The sequence below is a fragment of the Rutilus rutilus genome (assembly GCF_951802725.1).
Source record: "Rutilus rutilus genome assembly, chromosome: 16".
NCBI classification, from domain to species: Eukaryota; Metazoa; Chordata; class Actinopteri; order Cypriniformes; family Leuciscidae; genus Rutilus; species Rutilus rutilus.
The window spans coordinates 20,084,954-20,106,035 of NC_140224.1; the positions used below are offsets into that span (position 1 = coordinate 20,084,954).

The 21,082-nt window shown below is 37.6% G+C and overlaps 1 protein-coding gene across 1 annotated transcript in view; it reads left to right on the plus strand.

The window, feature by feature from the left end:
• The first annotated feature begins 430 nt into the window (after positions 1-430).
• Positions 431-21,082, plus strand: part of fam20cb (FAM20C golgi associated secretory pathway kinase b) — a 52,698-nt gene continuing 32,046 nt past the window's right edge. Inside the window, exons 1-3 of the mRNA XM_084434788.1 lie at positions 431-1,701; positions 2,125-2,300; positions 3,409-3,487. Coding sequence (XP_084290914.1) covers positions 1,181-1,701; positions 2,125-2,300; positions 3,409-3,487 — 776 coding nt within the window. The 5' untranslated portion in view covers positions 431-1,180. The remainder of the gene's footprint in view (positions 1,702-2,124; positions 2,301-3,408; positions 3,488-21,082) is intronic.

Consider the following 21,082-nt stretch of genomic DNA (forward strand, 5'->3'; position numbering starts at 1 on the left):
TGTTCATGAGAGAATAAGTGACGTCTGATTTATGAGCTAATCAATGAATCAGATGATCCAGTTCATAATGCCCTGTCTGAACAATTTCTTCACAAATGAGTCATCCTTCTCTATTTTTGTGTTTCACAGGAGGAGTAAAATCACATGTTAGGATTAACAGTAAACAATATACAATTTTCACTTTTAGGTGAACTCACTTTAATGAGGGTTCTTTCTTCTAATCATATTATTTTACCTCATCATTTGCAGTAGCCTAGGCCTATCCCTCTTTGTCAACTGCTCCATGACATGCCACATGGAAAAAGTCCAGAAATTTTCCACCGAAATAGGTGGTAGAGAGGGCATATGCGTGTTAAATACATCTTAAAAAGTCATTTCAGACAAAAATGGGTAGTAGTGTGTGTTCAGACGCCCTCTTCTTGCACAATTTGACGCTACAGGAAGCAAGCCTGGACTGTCTGTCTTCTGTTTTCAAGCTCAGCCAATCCTCTATGTGCGAGGGGCTTCAGCATCATGATATTTAACACACCCACCCTGAACTCCGACAGAGGTATTTCCTCAAGCGCCTGTCAACGGGCAGGTATCACCTTCATACCAGCTGGATGTTCAGGATGAAACGTTGAAACTTTCTCCACAGATCCCATTTATCGACGGAAGGAGCTCGATGCGATGCCAGACTTTTTCGAAACCTGCCATGCGTTCATCGCTTTCAACGACTGAACAGCCTCGATTTGTAGCTACTGGATGAGAAAAGCGAATGAACTTGTGCAGCTGCGGCATCGAGAACACGCACTTTTGTGGATAATTTATCTGATGAGGCTTGACTTAATTATATTTCGCAAAGACTTGCAGCGTAACAGCTATTACGTGTTAAAATAGACTATGAGCGATTGTGTCGAGACTGTTCTCGTGTCTCGTCAACTGACTGCACGGGAGGACTTTAATCGCGAGCGCACGTAAATAACTGGATTATTGTTTCGCATGGATGTGGATGAGCGCTTTTTCTAAATAAACCCTAATTTCTGCCCTTAAACTGGAAAATGAAAACGAAAACGTTCCATGTGTTCTTCTCACAAAATTGGGAGCCCGTGTTTTATGTACTGTTGGCGATGTAGTGCGCTTGCTCACTTTTATCCCTGCCATTCCAAACAAGTCATTTCTCGAACAAGAGACCCTGAAGATGATCCTCTTTAGAAAATTCCGCGTCTTGATTCTGATGGTGTTTCTTATAGCCTGCTCTATGCACATTATGATAGACTTGTTACCGAAGCTGGAGAGACGGAGCAGTAGCGCGTGCTCGTGCTCGCACACACCCAGCGAAGAGCCGCAGAACTGGGCTAAGCATCGAGCCAAGCCGGGATCAGAGTCCGGCTGGCCTAATAAACACACTCTCAGAATACTTCAAGACTTCAGCAACGAGCCGAACTCAAACCTGTCCTCTCACTCGCTGGAAAAGATCACCGTTGGGGAGAGACCTGAGGCTTTGAAAAGATTTGAGCAGTTGACAGGTGACGAGAAGAGGCACGCGACGCGGGACTCTACCCTGAAGAACGCAGTTGTGAAGGGTTCGAGGCTCTCTGCGCTATTTGACCATCCTTTGTACAACAGGCCATTGCCTACTTTAAATGAAGATGAAGACACTTTATTCAATGTCAACACTGATATAAGATTTGACCCTAAAGCTGCACAGAACCCAGAGTGGTAGGTTGAGAATCTCAGGGGGTTTCTTTCTGTTTTCCCCAATTAATATCAATTTACTCATAACAACAACAATAATAAGTGTAGTGATAATATTATCTATTATAATAATAATAGCTAACTGCATGATTTGTATTATCTTAGAACTTTAAAAATGTTGGGCACTTTTTGGACACATTTTGGTCACCTCACCTCTGGTAACAGATTACTCTAAATTGTAATGTAGAAACATGCATTTTTCTGTAAAGCTGCTTTGAAATGAAATGTATTGTGAAAAGCCCTACACAAATAAATGTGAATTGAATTGAATTAAACGAATTGTTATTATCATCATGCATTTGATCTTGATGATGTCAATAAACTGATGCGTTCAGAACAACATATTATGCTTATTCATTGCATTTGGGACATGTTGTCTTTCCGCAGGAATGGGGAAGGTAAAGATGGGGATTATGCTCCTACCGGCGAGATGTCCTCAGACTCATACCCAAACTGGCTCCGCTTCCACATTGGGATCAACCGGTATGAGCTTTACTCCAGGCACAACCCAGTCATTGATGCAATGCTGAAGGATCTGGTGTCGCAAAGGATCACAAGTGTTGGTAAGACAACATTTGAGATTACACAATTAAGTAGCATTAAATGGGGAAGTGATTTTTAGGATTGCAGTGGTTGTGATGCGTGATTTGAGTGCAGCGTCATCTTTCAGTGCTGCTCCTCTTAACAGATTTAAATAGATACTTTGAATGAAGTTTCTCAAAGATAATAGCTAGACTCTTCCTGCACTCTGGCTGCGGATGCATCAATAAAATTGGACTGAGATTCACTGGTAGTGGATTCCAGCAGGGTAAATGAACGAGAAGAGCGTGCAATTTAGACTTAATCAAACGCCATGCTGTGGAAAAGTATCTCCTGCCAAGCATTCATATTGTCAAGTAGACTTGTGCTTGATGGGCTGCATTTATGTGAAGCCCCAAGGTCAATTTCTCAACTTATTATTAACAGGCTCTCCTGAATACTTGATTCTGATTGGATGATTGCTGTATTCTGTGTTCAGAATATTTTTGTATAATAATCACTAAACTACATATTTGACCACTGTCCTTGGCAACCAATCTCACTCGTATCAACCCGCTCTCTCTTTCTTCTCGGATGATGGATTTCGTGTCCATTTATTTACTTATTTGCTAAGTAGCTGTGTAATAAGTTACAGAATGCATATTCACATTATCACAAAACAAACCAATTTAGGATGATCCATTAAGGAACAAAGACCCCCTGTTTGGGATCTGTGTTTATTTAATTTTATAGGAAGTTGCATGTTAATCTACGGTGATAGTGATCTTTAAAAAACCTGGTATGGGCACAGCAGCCTAATAAGTGACTTGAGGCGGTGTCCCTTTGTTTTCTTCATCTGTTTGTGATTGCCTGCATATTCATTACAACAATTCATTACAGCTTTTAAAAAAGGTCTTATCAACTTCCCGAAAAGGACAGTGTGTATGGCCAAAATACACTTATTGCCTTTCGTTTTTTTCAACCTTGTATAATCAAAAACAAGACTATAACCATCTACGATTACAGGACAAAGAATTTTCACATTGTTATTACCACTTGCATAATGAGTCTTATCTTAAATGGTTAATTGTAAGAAAGCTCAAGTTGTTTTCCTGAGACGAGTGTTTAGCGCCACTCTTGTTCTCTCTGTAGCAATGAAATCTGGAGGCACGCAGCTGAAGCTCATCATGACATTCCAGAACTATGGCCAGGCGCTCTTCAAGCCCATGAAGTAAGTGATGCAGCAATAGGAAAATGTTAATGAAATGACTAATTTACCCATGGTTAAACATTATAGTTGTGTGAACATCTATAATCTCAGCAGCTTTGATTTTTACATCTTCTGATTGTCTTATGGGACTATTTCCTGTGCTATATAGTTGTCTATACTCTGTTATTAAATCTTCTGACGGACACCATTGTGTGGTACTTTTAGCTCATCTGCTCAATTCTATTTGGATATGTCTGTTATTATAATCGTGTGATAATATGCTGGGATCAGAGCTATTGAAAATGGATTTATAGTCGTCTGCGTAGTGATCCACAATGGACGGATCACATCCTATTTGAAAAGTAGGTTACAAAGGGAGGGAGGTTGTTTTTACGGATTTGACAACCCCTCAGCACAAATAATAGTTGCCTCCCTGTAATTTTCCAGATCTATAAATGGCAGCAAGTAAATCTTTGGTGTCATTGTCAGATTCAGAGCAGCAGCCCCTCCATCTGCATGCGCCTTAACTATCTGTTTCACAGACACTGCTTATGCTTTCTCTGGCAGATTAGTATTTAATGTCTTAGTGGTTTCATTATTATCATTGAGATCCTCTCTGTTTCCTCAATGGTTTTTCATAGCACCACCGGTTAAAGAGTAATGTATACAGGATGTGGGCCTTGGTGACTGAATCATTTCTAATGTGTTGGTCGACCGTATGTCCTGCCAGCTGAGTGCCTTTATTGGCCATGAAGCTGGTGTTCAGACTGCAGACATCCTGCATTCATAAAGACACGCTTTAGCATTGACAAACTTTAATATGAGACGCGTTTCCGTGTGTGAGCATGAAATCGAAGAGCTGATCAATATTCTTGAATTTTATATAGACAAATGTAAAATGTCCATGTTGTTTTCTGTATTCTTCGATAATGTTTTCAGAATTAAGGAAGCCAAATAGGAGGCACATGTGTCCCAGAGGATTCAGTCGTTCAGAGATGTTCTTGGTTTGTTCTTGGGGAGTATTTGAGGAGAGATGAGAACAATGGGTCTTTGGTGACAAGATGCTGATAAATGTTATTAGAGAGAGGAGGTCTGAGCCCAGGCTGTTCCTGCTATAATTAGCACAGACCAACAAAGACACATTTATTTCTTTTCCAGCCACAAGCTAAACACTTCACCCCCATCTTGCTTTTGGAGATCATCTTTTCTCTTGCATTCTCCTTTTTCACTGATAGTTTGAAACCCAGGACTTGCTCGACCTTCTTTGAGGACACGATCTCAGATGTTTGCCAGCCAGTACATTGCTAATGTAATCAAAGTCAAGATGAAACTTCAAACGTCTTTACTCATCTTGCCTTTGTTTGTAATTACATTTTGTAAATATTGTTTTCATGAACTGATTTGTCTACGTGCTTTCCATGCCTTCTCTGAAGTCAGGCAAGGATGTGTTCTTGCAACACTTGTGGTTGAGTATGACGTTTCTTTCGTTTTGATTCATGTCAAGTCAAGTCAAGTCAAGTCATCTTCATTTATATAGCGCTTTTAACAATGTAGATTGTCTCAAAGCAGCTTCACAGAGATAAATGTATAATATAACGTAAGATTGTTTTGGCTTTATAGCGGTTCTTTAATAAAGTTATTTTCCAGCTAAAGTTATTTTTGATTGATTCGCTTCCGTCGCAACGATCATTTGTTTTTAAATTAGGGGCCGCCAAGACGACACCATTCTCTCTACACAGACTTTAAACGCGAACCTGTGAGAAACGCTGATGGCGTTCAGATGCACATTAAGAACGGGTTCTATAGTTATGTGCGTTTGAATATATGTGTGCAGGTTTGGAATTCCCTACAAACCAAACCTAAACAAATTACTGGTGTTTCCTTATAGTTTTGATTCAGAATTTTATTTTATTTTATCAATTCGGGGTAGATACGCAAATTGAGTTTTCCCGACGACGCGTTATCTGTAGAGTGGGAAAGGGATCCTCCATAGGGAGAGACTAGTTGGCCCTTCAGCACTGCATTGACATCGGGTCCAGGCGAAGGTCCTTCATCAGATCTGGAAACGGCCTGGATCCGGCAGGCTGCGGGAAAACCTTGGGATAAACAAAGACACTAAAATTAGCGTAGATGCCATTCTTCTCATGATGTAACAAGTACATCAGGATTTATGGGAAGTGTTCCCGGTTCCAGCTGACCTAATCTATGCAGCCTAATATTGAATTATAGAAGTCTATAATGTATTATGTGAACGCTATGTCAAAGAGATGTGTCTTTAATCTAGATTTGAACTGACAGAGTGTGTCTGCTTCCCGGACAATGGTAGGAAGGCTGTTCCAAAGTTTTGGTGCTAAATAGGAAAAGGATCTACCGCCAGCAGTCGATTTAGATATTCTAGGTATTATCAACTGGCCGGAATTTTGAGATCGCAATAGACGTGAAGGAGTATAATGCGTTAAGAGCTCGCTCAAGTACCGCGGAGCTAAACCATTTAGTGCTTTGTAAGTAATCAGCAATATTTTAAAATTGATGCGATGTTTAATAGGGAGCCAGTGCAGTTTTGACAGAACCGGGCTAATATGGTCATACTTCCTGGTTCTGGTAAGAACTCGAGCTGCTGCGTTTTGGACCAGCTGTAGTTTGTTTATTAAGCGTGCAGGGCAACCACCCAGTAGAGCATTACAATAATCTAGCCTTGAGGTCATGAACGCATGGACTAATTGTTCCGCATTTGTCAATGAGAGCATATGGCGTAATTTAGATATATTTTTAAGATGGAAAAATGCGGTTTTACAGATACTAGACACGTGACTTTCAAATGAAAGATTGGTATCAAAGAGCACACCCAGGTTCCTAACCGACGACGAAGACTTAACAGAGCAGCCATCAAGTGTTAGACAGTATTCTAGGTTATTACGTGAGGAAGTTTTTTGTCCAATAATTAGAATCTCTGTTTTTTCAGAATTTAGAAGTAGGAAATTACGAGTCATCCAGTTTTTTATATCAGCTATGCATTCTGTTAATTTAGTGAATTGGTAAGTTTCGTTAGGTTTTGAAGAAATATAGAGCTGAGTATCGTCGGCATAACAGTGGAAGCTAATTCCATGTTTCCTAATAATATCTCCTAATGGCAGCATGTACAGAGTGAACAGCAGCGGTCCTAGTACTGAGCCCTGTGGTACGCCATACTGAACTTGTGATTGATAAGACATCTCTTCATTTACTGCTACAAACTGATAACGGTCAGATAAGTATGATTTAAACCATGCTAGTGCAATTCCACTAATGCCAACATAGTTTTCTAGTCTATTTAAAAGAATGTCGTGGTCAATGGTGTCAAACGCAGCACTAAGATCGAGTAACACTAATAGAGAGACACAACCACGATCGGATGATAAGAGCAAATCATTTGTTACTCTAACGAGAGCAGTCTCAGTACTATGGTATGGTCTAAATCCGGACTGAAAATCCTCGCAGATATCATTTCTTTCTAGAAAGGAACATAGTTGTGAAGATACTGCCTTTTCTAGTATCTTTGACAGAAAGGGTAGATTCGAGATCGGCCTGTAATTGACTAATTCTGAAGGATCAAGTTGCATTTTTTTAACAAGCGGTTTAATCATAGCCAGCTTAAAGTTTTTTGGTACGTATCCTAGAGACAAAGAGGAATTAATGATATTAAGAAGAGGATCTATGACCTCTGGAAGCATCTCTTTCAGTAGCTTAGTCGGTATAGGGTCTAACATACATGTTGTAGATTTAGATGATTTAACGAGTTTAGTAAATTCTTCCTCTCCTATAGCAATGAATGAATCAAATTTTTCCTCAGGGAGACTACAATGCACTGCCTGATGCGATACTGTAGTAGACGGTTGCATAGTTATAATTTTCTCCCTGATATTATCAATCTTATAAGTGAAGAAGTTCATAAAGTCATTACTGCTGTGCTGCTTGGAACCTTCTGTGTTTGAAGCTTTCTTTTTCGTTAGTTTAGCCACTGTTTCAAATAAATACCTAGGATTATGTTTATTTTCTTCTAATAGGTTTGAAAAATAAGCAGATCTAGCAGCTTTTAAAGCCTCTCTGTAAGCAATCGAGCTCTCTTTCCATGAAATGCGAAATACCTCTAATTTTGTTTTCTTCCAGTTGCGCTCCATTTTTCTGGCTGCTCTCTTAAGGGCCCGAGTGTGCTCGTTGTACCACGGCGTTGGATTATTTTCTTTAATCTTCTTTAAGCGCAAAGGAGCAACTGTGTCTAAAGTGCTGGAAAAGAGAGAGTTAAAAGTCCACATGTTCAAATATGTTCAAATATGCCACACACTCAGATATTCCTATATTACTGTATAGCCTGAGGAAATTGCTTAATCAGCTATAATTATCTTAATCATATTAGCTGAGAAATAATAGAAAACTTTGCTCATTTGCTCAGCTTCATGTTGTTCCAAACCTGTATATTTTTCTTTCTTTTCTGGAGCACAAAATAAGATGTTTAGCAGAATGTTCCTGCTGCTCCTCCCAATGAAAGCGAATGGTGACCAGAGGCTGTCAAACTCTAAAAATAAGAGAAAGATCTTAAGCAAATAACGATTTAAAGGTCATATGGTTCTTTTTTTTAATCATTTTTTGGCACATAGTTGCCATTCGCTTTCATTCTATGGAAACGAGCAGCCTCAAAACCACAAATAACATCTCCTTTTATGATCTAAAGAACAAAGGAAACTATACAGGTGTGGTGCAGCATTAAATGTTTCATTCATTTATTCATTTATGGCTTGTGTTTTTGGCAGAGGCACTGAGCTCCTGAAATAGAAAACTGGTTAGATTGTTAGCAAATTCCCTGTGATCATTTGATAGAATAAAAGCTGCTTGATTGGTCTCAAAAGCAGGTAATTTGGTCTGGAATTCTTATGTGGTTTCTGCTTAGGCTAGTACTTAGGCTATTTAACAGAATTAATGAAACTCTGTGATGAATGGGTGTGTGAGTGGATTAGTGGGTGGACAGATCAGAGGGAGTGATAGTTTTTAAGAACTTCCACAGTTGGGCTTCTCGAGGTTTAATAAAGAAAAGATACAAGAACTCAATGTAGGAGAGGCGAGCTCCTCTGAATGCATCATTACTCAAGCACTATTTAAAGATAAAGGAGATTTCAATAGCAAACAGACGCGTCTTAAAGGCTGCTCTCTGAGGCATGAAATGCTTAAAAATGGATCTTCCTCTGTTCTGAGATAGAGGCGAATGGACAACAACACAATTGTTCTCATCTGCTTGCGTTGTTTGACATATCCCTGTAAATATCACATGACAAGCACACAGCACTGACTTTGAGCAGTGGTTCTCCACTGGTTTTGCTTTAGGACTTAGTTTGTGAGAGTCAATGGAAATCAAATGTCAATTCAAATACTGAAAATGTTTCTTTGACAAAAGTTTACTAGATTTTTTACTGAAAATGTATTAATATTACTATGAACTGTATTGGTCCAACAATATTAGGGATGCACCGATATCAAAATTTGGGCAATACTGATAACCGATAATTCTTTAGTTGAAAGCCGATAACCGATATATTGGCCAATAAATCTGAATCCAAATGTTTTGATCACAAAACAAAAGTCTCACCATTAAAACCCATGTCCCAAGCACACAATTATAATGTTCTCATTATAATTTTATGTAGCTTATATGACAGACTTGCACTGCACATAACTGTATTTTCCTTTTTTAAGTGATTCCAATCATATTTCAAGCAATTCAAAAACATCATGGTGAACAGTGAGCATCTGAATTGTCTGCTGAAGGAAATAATCCATTATTTATCGGCTTTAATATATCGGCCATATTTTCTTTTCAGGCCGATAACGATAACATTAAAATGTAACATATTTTAGCCGATACCGATATGGTGGCCGATGTATTGTGCATCCCTAAACAATATGCAAAATTACTAATTATACACAGATTATTCTAATATAGCTTGAATGTGAACATTTTGTTTTAGATTTGATTTAGGTGTGTAAATTAAAAAAATGATATTGTGTAGTGGGCACAAACCAAAAAAGTTAAGCATATTAAAAATGGTCTTTTTTTACCATATGTTGTTTTGTTCTTAGTTTTTGAGGCATATTTGTCATATTTATTTTGTCATCCTAACTATGGTTGATTATATAGTTAAGTGCATTTTATTATTCACATTTAGCTTTTTTTATTTATTTTTTCATGTTGTCTGGACCCACCTGTTGAGGACAACTAGATAGAGAACATCTTAGTACGTGTGCATGACTATGAGTTTCAGAGTTTGAATGAAATGAATCAGATGAATGAGTGTTTGCCTGATATCTCTCACTCATGAAACCTCCATTAGTGTTGATCCACCATGAAGCTGACTGCAGCCCCCCCACAGAAACACTGACATGCTTCATCCATAATTAGCTCCTCCCTGGTCACACTAGACAGGATTTTTTGGACAAACATGCTGTCATTGATTAAGCTAATCTGATGAGTCATTCCGTTGCTGCACGTTTAGCTGTTTGACTGATGAGAGATGCTAATGTAAAATTTATTCTAGAGGTAAAAATTTCACCAAGGAGAAAGAGACAGACCACTTATAATTTGAGAATGGAAGTCTCACCCCTCAGTTAAGAGAACCAGTTAATCAGCTTTTTGTTAGTTGCTTACTGTAGATTAGAACATCTGTGTGCTTTAGCTGGATCCCCCTGACATATAGATTTTGCTAGATTGTGTGGAAATCATTTATAATAAACACAATATTGCATAAAAAAACAAGAATTGGTGACGTTAATATAATATACTATAATGTTATGTTCACTATAGTTAATGATGTATAAAAGACAGAAAACAGATAAAGAATTTATTGTAAAATAATTCATCTGATTGAATCGCATTAATTACAACCTATTTTTTCAATTCAAAATGGAGAAAATTACCAAAGAAACGAGTAGTTTGCATCACTGGATATGTTTATCTTACCTCACTCTTTCACAGTTAAAACTGAAGAGTCATGCTGCAATTCACGTTTTGGCTTCTGTGTAGAGTAAAGCCCGCCTTCTATGATTTGATTGGCCATCTCAATCATTTTGTCATTGATGAGCACTGTTAGACCACTTAAGCAGACCATCTTGAAAAATCTACTTTTAAAACTTTTTGTCATCCTAAAAACAAACAGAGTGGTGTGTAATAAAGTCCATATGTTACTGAAAAGTGATCTTGACAAGCACTTTTTGAGATTTCATTATTTTCCCTTGCATTCCCATTGCATTAAAGCTACATGATTCCATTTAGGAGTAAAAAAAAAAAAAAGGTAGGCCAGTGGACATTGGACCTAATCATCAAAATAAAAGCTTTTATTTCATAATGAAGTTTCAGCATTTGCAAACATGGATGTCAGAGTCAATCTTTCTTTTTATAAAACTGCAATAATCTAAAATAGCTCCCAGCCACTACTTGACAACACTTATGCTGTCAATACTTTGAGAATTTTCTTTGCTTTAACATTAACTAGGGCTGGACTGGGACTGAAAAATAGCCTGAGCCCAATCCTGGCCCATCACAAACCAAAGCAGATAATCTCCCACTAAATGTATCACTTATGCATATACAAACTACTGCCTGCTGTACTTTCTTGTTGATATTGATTTTGTATTGTGTGTGAAAAAGACATGTTTACATTGAAAAGGCAGTGCAATTAAATTACACAACAAATGAAAAAATCTATAAAGCTTAAGTGTGCAATTTTTTTTAATGTTCAAATACTTTCTTATATCCCAGATTTATATAAATAAGTACATTTTTTGTAGGCTCACTTCCTGAGAAATGTTAACACTGTGGTTCTGTGCATCCAGAACATCACAACACAACCACATTGGCTGGGACTATGTTTGACTAAACAGTTGGCGAGACACTTGATCTGTCCATTTGGAAAAGCCCCGGTGCCATTAACTTGTCTTTATGCGTTGTGTTTAGTCATGCTGAAAGCGTCTTTGTTATTTCATGTGGTTTATACTGATGCTTGTGATTCATAGTCTCAGAAGCATGTACTTCAGGGGTGTCTGTCATAAAGTATTACTGTCTGAATGATCTGAGGTTTTGTGCATCGACAAGGTTAATGATATCTGCCCTGGCAGCGCAGTTCTACCAGAAAGACTCGGGAGGCAAAATAACGTAACAAAGCATACATTTATTAACAGCCCAGCAAGCAAGTATTTATAAAGTTCTTTGGCGTAGGCCCCATCCGTAGCTCGCAATCCGAGGGTAACGGAATCTGCATTTCCTGCCTGAAGACGAAGGCAGGGGCGCAGCCGACCCCCCGGGAGGTACGGACAGGACCATCCTGGTGGTGGTGGGGAGGATGGAGGTAATTGATGGCATCAGCATCTGCGAACTCAGACATGTGTAAGTACCGATCTTTTATACTGCAAATATTAGAACACGATTGGTTAGATGTGAAGGTAATAAGTGACGTAACAATTGAGTCTTCCTGGCAGAACTTTTTCCACAGATCTGTTCCCATCCAAGATATGACTCTCATGATGACAGACCTTAAGTCTTCCATAAGACAGCTCAGAGCTCACTCACATTTGTAGGGCTTTTGCTTAGTTCTTGTCCTGTCTTTATCAAGGCCTTTTTGCAGGTCTTTGACTCAAAAAAGGGAAACCATGAAATTCCATGTCGCTTTAAAGAATTCATTTTCTCAGTTTTGTTTGCAGTGTTCATTTATTAGAGATCAGTAATTGATTTGACCAATATTTTTTACTGATACGTTTCTACAATACTGGGACCATCGATAAATGGCATAATTTAGTGGATCTCTAAAGATTTGCACCCAACAATGCAACTGTGCGTTCAAAAGGAAGTGGTCACATGTGAAGTAACATACTTAATTTAAGAAATATGCAACATTTTAAACTTAGCAGTGAGTCAATATATACGTATAAGTCTAACAGCTAAGTGTAAAGTCTAATTTAAAAAGGAATAATACAAATAATATTTATAATGCATATTATATAATTAGTTGTGGTACACTGAAAAAATGTTGCTGCCTTCAATTTTTAAGTACAATCAACTTGGATGTTTAAGTCATTTCAACTTAAATAACATTAAACTGACTTAAGTGTTTAATGTATTTTGATGAGTTAAAGCAATGTAAAAACATAAGGTATCATAACTTATTGATCATATCATTTACAGTGTACCAAGGGTTTTGAAATGTATTATTACTACGACTATTATACTGCTACTAATTATTATACATTTTTCTCCCAAAAACAAACGTTTACAAAAACAATATCAGCCAATCTCTGTTACGTAGTGTCTGTCTGTTGGTGTAGTTTTAACAGCAGATGGGTATATAAGCAGCATCACAGAGCACAACAGCAGAAACAGATCTATTTTATAACCTGTAGTTACTGTCAGTCGAGTACCTCGGGGAATAATTATCTGATAATTGAGGCACAAGGTAAAATACTGTTTTCACAGTTGTTAAAATTCTTGATCGTCACTCTTAATTATAACAGCACAGGCGTTACATGCACGATTTTATCTGTTCTCATTAGGACAAATTCCCTAATTGGTCCTGAATGTTTCAGATCTGAAACATAACCCTGAATAATGGCATAATTGGGGGACAACAGAATGCACACACCTTGGGGACAACAGAGTACCATAATACTAACTCTGTGAAGTTCTCTGCAGTGTACTGCAGCTTATGAGCAACACCGAAGCTTTGAAGACGTCTGTTCTACAGCTTCAGATAGAGCTGATCTGTGGAGGACGAGGACTGCTCGGCTGAATGGCCTTGACTTTCCTCTTAACTTTCCTCTCACTTGTGTTGGAGTAACGGTGAGGTTGGGTAGACAAAATAAATGATGTAACTGGCCTTGGATACAAATGCCCACAACTAATCTGTGTTAGCAGGCGGACTCCCTCCCTCTTACCCTGTCTCTTTCGCTTCTTCCCTCACATTCTTTCTATTTCTCCTTCTGCTTCTTCCAGGATTACGGCAGATACTTGTTTGTGTTGTGATAAGCGCTTCACTATATCCAGGAAAAGCACGTTGCATTGTACCTCTTAAGCCTCTGCATCAGGGCTCTTTGCTCCTCTCCATAGACTTTCATAGTGAAGGATCAAGAGAAAAGAGAATAACATCGCAGGGTCATTCCTACTGTGCCATACATTTTTATGTCCCCATCATATATGTCTTAATATATTGGAACTCACAATGTTTGAGGATTGAATTCATATTAGTTTGATTTTCTTCTCTTTTTTATCATGGTATTACAGTTATGTGAACAAACATGGGGTAATATTTGATTCATTTCACCAGTTTGCTTCGAGCAGATGCCACTTGTCCCCAGGTACACTAACTTCTGACATAAAAAATTTACAGTTTATTAAAAAATATTCTAGATTCAGTTCCTAGAATGAGAAATATTCTGGTTTCATCATATGAAGTCTCTTATGCTCACCAATGCTTCATTTGTTTGTTTAAAATACAGTAAAAAAAGTCAAATAAAATATTTTGAATATGATGGTAAAATATTTATTTTATTATAAATATTTATATTTATTCTTTTATTTTTTAAACCATTTTAAATAACTGCTTTCTATATTAATAAATTTTAAAGTGTCATTTATTCCTGTGATGGCAAAGCTGCAATTTTCAGCATCATTGCTCTAGTTTTCAGTGTCACATGATTTGGTGCTCAAGAAAAATGTCTCATTACTATCAATTTTGAAAACAGTACTTGCTGCTCAATATTTTTGTGGAAAACATGATTTTTTTTTCAGGATTCTTTGATGAATAGAAAGTTCAAAAGAACAGCATTTATTTGAAAAACAGTTTTTGTAACAATGTAAATGTCTTTACTGTCACATTTGATCAATTTGTTGTGTCCTTGCTGAATAAAAGTAACATCTTTCTTAAAAAAAAAAAACTCCCATACTGATCCCATACTTTTGAAAGGTAATGTGTATATATTTTCCTAGTCTTTTGTAATAACCCATTAACTAACAGAAATCAGGTCTTTAATACTCCAGGAAGTGACATCATTTTAAGTGGAAAAACTACAGCCAAAACATCATTATTAGCTATGAATTAAAAAAAAAATGCAATGTTCTATGGTATTTATTGGTTTCTCATTCAATCTTGGTATGTCAAATTGGTATGATAATACCCACCAACATTTCAAAAGAGAGTTAAAAAATATGTCAAAATGAATTTAACACCGTCATATATCTATGACACGTCTCAATCCTCACTGAGAAATTGCTCTTTATTTCCACCCTGTTAGATTCCATCCTGTTAATTTTATTTGATAGCCTGCCATACCCTTTTCATAGAAATTGCAACTCAAATATATTACATTTTTAAAAGTCAAAAGGTACTGCATAACAGGAATGACCCAACAATAGATTAACATCTTTTAAAACTGAAAGAGTGACAATTGTCTGCATCTTAGACTATAGGCATAATTCTAATGTGCTGTTAGACTGGGAGATGTAGGCGAATAACTGAACAGCACTAGAGCAAAACAACTTGCAGAAAACCATTGATCTGTTTACTCAGGATTGCAGAAAAAGGCAATAGACCTGAGAAAACATGTGACCCCATTTGTGGCACAGCATATGCAAATATGAGCTTTGGAGTCTAATTTCTGGTTGATGCACATGGTTTTGTGTCTAATCTCCAATCATGCAATGATGCAGCCATTATAATTTGGGCATTAGAATAATGCTGTTGCTCAGTTAGAGGATTCAGAGGAAATGGCTTTTGTCATGCACAGACACACCTTCACAATAGCCAACACCCAAAAAGCTCTTATTGAGAAACTGTCTCAAAGTTCGCCATAATCCTTGTCTCAACAAACACAGTACCTCCTAAAAAGCAGCTTAACCAACACACATTATATAAGCCTAATGAGTCATTCCAAGAGTACAATGTATGAAGTTTTTTTGGGGGGTCAGGAAGTCAATGAATACTTGCACAACCAGTATACCTAAAAACATTATGCATGCACACACTGTATATAGAGTGAGGGAACTGCAGGATATTTCTCTATTGTCTACCCTTCCTCTATAATCTATATAGCCTGTAATCTACTCGCTCTTCAGAAAGGCAGTATGCCACGTACTTCACTCTACCAGTGGGACTGCTGAGGATTTCAGGGCTTGCAGCCTAGCAAATGTGTTTTTTTCCTTCTTTCCCCTGTCTTTTGTGTCTATGCTCTGGGAATTATGAAAGGAACTTCTATATAGCTGGAAAATGTGAACTCTTCAAACCAAGCCAGCATCAAAAGTGCAGTTAATCCAAGCTTTCTCTCACAGACTTGTTTTTCCCCCCTCTAAAGCATCTCAGACTGTTTCTATAAATGTTTAATGATTTCGATTCTGGCACTGCTTTCCTCAGCGTGGCCGATATGTTTCCTATTGTGCTACGGCCAGCTACTGGATTCCATGTTCTCACCACACGGTCAATAGCGTGTGATTTCAGTTGAATTTTAGAGTATTTTGACCCTTTGAACGAAGCTATATTTCTTTGTGTTAGATCTCAGAAGCCTTTGTCTCTTTTAGTCTGTGTTGCTTTAATTACAGGTGCCTGTCTGTCATCTTTTCACAATTATAAAAGAATCAGATAAACCTTAAAGGAATTTTCCAGGTTCCATATAAGTTATCAATCAACTGCATGTGTGGCAAAAACCACAAAAATAATTTCGACTTCAGGCACTTACAATGAATAGGAGGTGAATAGGGCCAATCTATGAACTTAAAAAAGTTACATTTAAAAAAAAATGACTAGCACAACTTTACAACTCTAAGAATTGACCATGTTTGAACAAAAACAAAAATCTTATTTTTAACAAATGCTGAAAACAGTTGCTTAATTTTGCCTTCTTGTGAAAACCTTGATATATATTCTTTGAAAAAATAATAGCATTTATTTGAAATAAACATTATAAACGTATTTACTGTCACTTCTGATCAATTAAATGCAACCTTTCTGAATAAAAGTAAAACATTTAAAAAGTAGTGACCAAGTAGTGTGCTTTTACATTTATTCTTAGTTTTTACATTTCTGTTTTTAAATCCTCCCAAATTTGGCCCCATTCACTTCCAACATTGAACTCTTGTAACACTGATTTATTTTTACAGAAAATGATGGACGAATCGAAGTGTGTTGTGTTAATCAGCATTATACCACCCATACTATCGATTGATCTTAACTTATATTGAACTTGGAATATTATTTTTGAAAACACTCCTGAAGGGGAAGCGCTCGCACCTAAGTGAGGAGTGAAAGCGCAATGTCTGCGAAAGCCAGTGTTTTTTTTTTTTTTTGACGTTAGACTGTTGTAACCAGGGCTGGGCCTTTTCTTGCCCTTTAATTTATAGAGCTCTGCTTATCAACTCTCGCTTTACTTTTCCACCCACTAATTTACCTAATTTCATGGTGGGATGCTTACCACAGACTCAGGGAGTTTTTTTTCCCTGTTCATTGCTTACGGCTGCATTTTTACCTGGGCATGATGTTTGTTATGGGGGCTGTAAGGAATACTAAAATATTACTCTGGATTAAAGAACTGCAATTGTGATGTGTTGACTTTTTAAACAGAAAGTAATCTAACGTGTATTTATGGAGAAGAGGTTTGCATTAGTCTCCGTTAGGGAGTCTGCAACTGCACTGCAGGGGGCCTGGCAATTATTATTATTAGATCTTTGAGGAAAAAAATGCATTAAATAAAATGCAATATTATGTTCAACCACTTCTACCAATTCACTATAAGAAGTTAACATTTAGCTAAATGTATAATTGTCCTTCAATTCGGTAATGGATATTTTAATTGCTTTGCAATGTGAGCATCATAGCAAAGAATGTATATGCATTAAGTTTACGCGTCGTATTATAGGCCAGGCTTAAAATGTGACACTCAATTTTATATGTTATGTAACAGGGGTCTCTGGCTGTCCACCAAAGAAGTCATTGGCCTCAGAAGGTTGAAGACACCTGGTCTAAATGATTTAAACATACAACAAAGGGATGCTGCTTTTGCAATTAAGTATGAGAAAATAAGAAAACATGTTGGGCACAAGTCAGGCCTTGCCAGCACCGTTGCCACCAACAGTCAGACCAGACTCCAGCAGTATAATTACTCTAATTGTCTCGGCAATAAATCTGAAGCCAGACATGAAAGAATTCAGGGAACATCTTTAATTACACTCAGTGGGGACCAAATAAGCACTTAGCAACTTAAAAGATGTTTTATATAGAATTTATCTAGGGAATGTTTGATTTTAAAATATTTGGAGGAATGCTTCAAAAATGGTGTCTCTTCAGTTTGTTGATGTGCTAAAGCTTAAGCCTCTTTTCACTTCAGAAGACCTATTAAAACAGTGGCAAACAAGGAGACTTGTTCTCATGTCTAAATCATTTCCAAGCACAGGAAAGCTGATTGATTTTGCATTTGAAGCACTTCCAGTGCAATATGTTGTTGTCATCAAGAATTTCAGTGCGCAACCAGTCAGGAAACTGATCTTGAGGGTCCACCCATCCCCCCCCCCCCCCCCCCCCCCCTCCCTCCGTGATGGGACAGAAGAGCGTCTCTGGTGCAGGTGCAGTGTTCTGCTATTGTCCGTCTTCTGATTGCTCCCCCTCAGGGCCTGAGGAGTGGGTGTTGACTGCCCGCCTATGGGAAATACACACTATGGTAGTAAAAGGAGACAGCGGGAGACAGGAGGGGTGAAGATTTTAGCTCGGTTTCAAAACCTAGTGAGCAACCTTGTGAGTCTACGTACATAGGCAGCAGTTTAAATTAACTGAAATCGAACCTCATAAGTGACTAATGTAGAAGGCTTTTCTTAAGGTGCTGCCACATTAGTGAAGTTTCTGTGAAATTTCATGGTCAAAAAAAGTTCCATTGTCTATTGTCAATAGTGTAGCTCACACACAATTCACTTTCAAACCAAGCAGCTTTCTGTTGGTTAACCCAGCAAATTTGTGTGACCAACTTGAACCCATTTCAAAATCTGCCTGAGGGAAACTTTGAAAAATACAGTAAGTATCAGAAATACAGTAAAATACAGTACTATTGAAATAATATTACAATTTAAAATTAATGTTTTGTATTTTAATATATTTAAAATTGTAATTTATTTGTGTGAGGCAAAGCTGAATTGTCAGCAGTTATTACTCTTCATTGTCAAATGATTCTTCAGAAATCATTCTAATATGCTGAGTTGGTGTTCAAGAAACATTTCATTTTGAAAACAGTTGTGCTGATTCATATTTTTGTGGAAATGTGATGTTTTCAAGATTCTTCAATGAATAGAAAGTTTAAAAGAACTGCATTTAATGAAATTATATATATATATATATATATATATATAACTCTGTTAGTGAGTCCGATTTCTCATAAGGCGGAGCTTTCTCTGTAGTCGAAAGAGAGGAGTTAAACATGCAAAATATTTATTAATACTTTTCAGTATTTAGGGAAAAATAGAAGTATTTTTAATCTACTGTACATTTGTTCACCAATGGATCCTGCTTGGAGCACAGCTGTGAGGTTTAGGAGCATAACAAAAGATGACATGTAATAGTGTGATAATGTTATATTGAGAGCAAAGAAGTTTACTTGTCATAAACAGTACAAGGCCTCTTGTAAGAGTCTTTCTCAGCAGTGACATTTTTACCGCTGCTGTCAGAACACCAAGGACAGGAAACAACAGAACACCCTTCTGCAGGCAGATGTTTCTTCCATTCACAGCGTGGCCTCAGTAAATCCCTTTGGGCAAAGTAGCCAAGCTGTTTACAAGGAAAATAGAGACCAGCATCCCAGCAAAAGAGGAAATGCCTTTTAATCGCATGCAGTCGCTCTTCTGAATTATCTGTGCAGCTGCAAGTGAGGTTGACACCATCCTTCCTGACCTGAGAAAAAGTCTGAAAATGTCGATAAATGTCAAGTGCTTGATCTGAAGCCTGTTGACAGGGTATTATAGAAGGAAAAAGCATTTAAACATCCTGCCGATTCCCTTTTGTTTTATCGCCGGCAATTTTCTGTTTCTGCATGTGGACGGCAGATTTCCCATCCTTAGAGCAGCAATCACTAAATGCTTTGTATGCAAGCACTATGTGACTATGCTTGTATGGCTTGCAGACTTTCAGTTTCTGTGATGCATTAAATATTGTTTATGTGAATTCTGTAAAGTAAATGAAGTAAAATGTTATTATTTCTGCTTCTTCGGGGAGAGACACACAAACTTGTCTTTATTAGTATAATAGATAATATCTTGGAAGCCTTAGTAATAATAGGTTTGTAATTATAAACAAATCAGTAATGTTTTGCAGAATATGCCAACATTTTCCGGCCGAAGTGTTTAAAGCTGTCACAGAGTAATATTATAGACATTATATGTCAAATTTCCAGAATGATAATCATATTGTACAATAGGTACATTGGCTTTTCAGTCATGTGAACTATGTCAGTCAAGAAAGGCATCAAGTATAATTATTGAATAATGATTAACTTGTTTTAATCTTTTTTTGCACATTTAAAAAACATTTGACCCTTGTCCCCTTCATCTGTTTGATCCTTTCCTTCCTTCTTTCCTTCCTTTGCTCCCCTGGGTTAAGCAGTAGTTCAAGATCAAGTAAAACTAAATAATTAGGTATAAGTAATATTTGTCCCTTGATTTCTAGTCATTGGTGTTATCAATGTTATCAGTGCAATTTTGAAAATACAATAAGTTGTGGATAAATACTTCCAGGTAAAAGTTCTGAGTAAGAAGAGGCTTTTTTTATTATGTGATTATGTCAAGATGTTAATTTCTTACCATCAGATTAGATTTTTTTTTTGAGAATGACCCTTCACTCAGAACTTTTCCACTGAGAAACAGTTTCGTTCGCGTCTTGTGTCCTTTACAGCATCTTGCACATGACTTAAGTTAAAATAAGTTAAACTTTCCACTCTCCTGCGTCTCAGATTAACAGCAAAAACGCGTTCTGTTTAAAGAAAACATTTAATGAATAGTTTAAATAAATTTGTCTTACACCTACATAAATATGTTGTTTGAGTCCTAATTCCCAGTGAGAGGTCTGGTGTATGTATTTCCATGTTCCGTATCTGGTGCCAAATCTGGCTCATAACAGCATCTCTCTATTCTCCACACCCATTCTCTCTTCCCGCCCAGATAGATATCACTGCCTTCAGAATGACCATCCCCTCCGGAGAGTTTTTTCTTCTCTTTCTCTCCCGTGTCCCGCTCGTCCGCGTCTGTCTCGATATCTCTCAATGTCTTTCTGCCCTCACGCTGCGCTCTGGCCTCGGATCCTGTCCATTAAGCCGTTTCCAGCAGCTCTGTAATATGAAGGAATGGAGTGCCCTCGGCACCCTGACATTCTAGCTGTGTCATCATTAACCTGCCCGTCTGTGTATCTGCCCTCTGCGGGGCTTGCGTTTGCTGCATGGCTGAGGCGGGCGCTGGAATGGCACAAATGATGTGCTTTTTATTAGACGTTGGGGTTATCCTATTAAGGCGAAGGTAGAGTGGGGTGGATATGATATTGAGTGTAAAGCCCTAAAAAGCTCTCTGAATGCCGTCTAGAGATAATC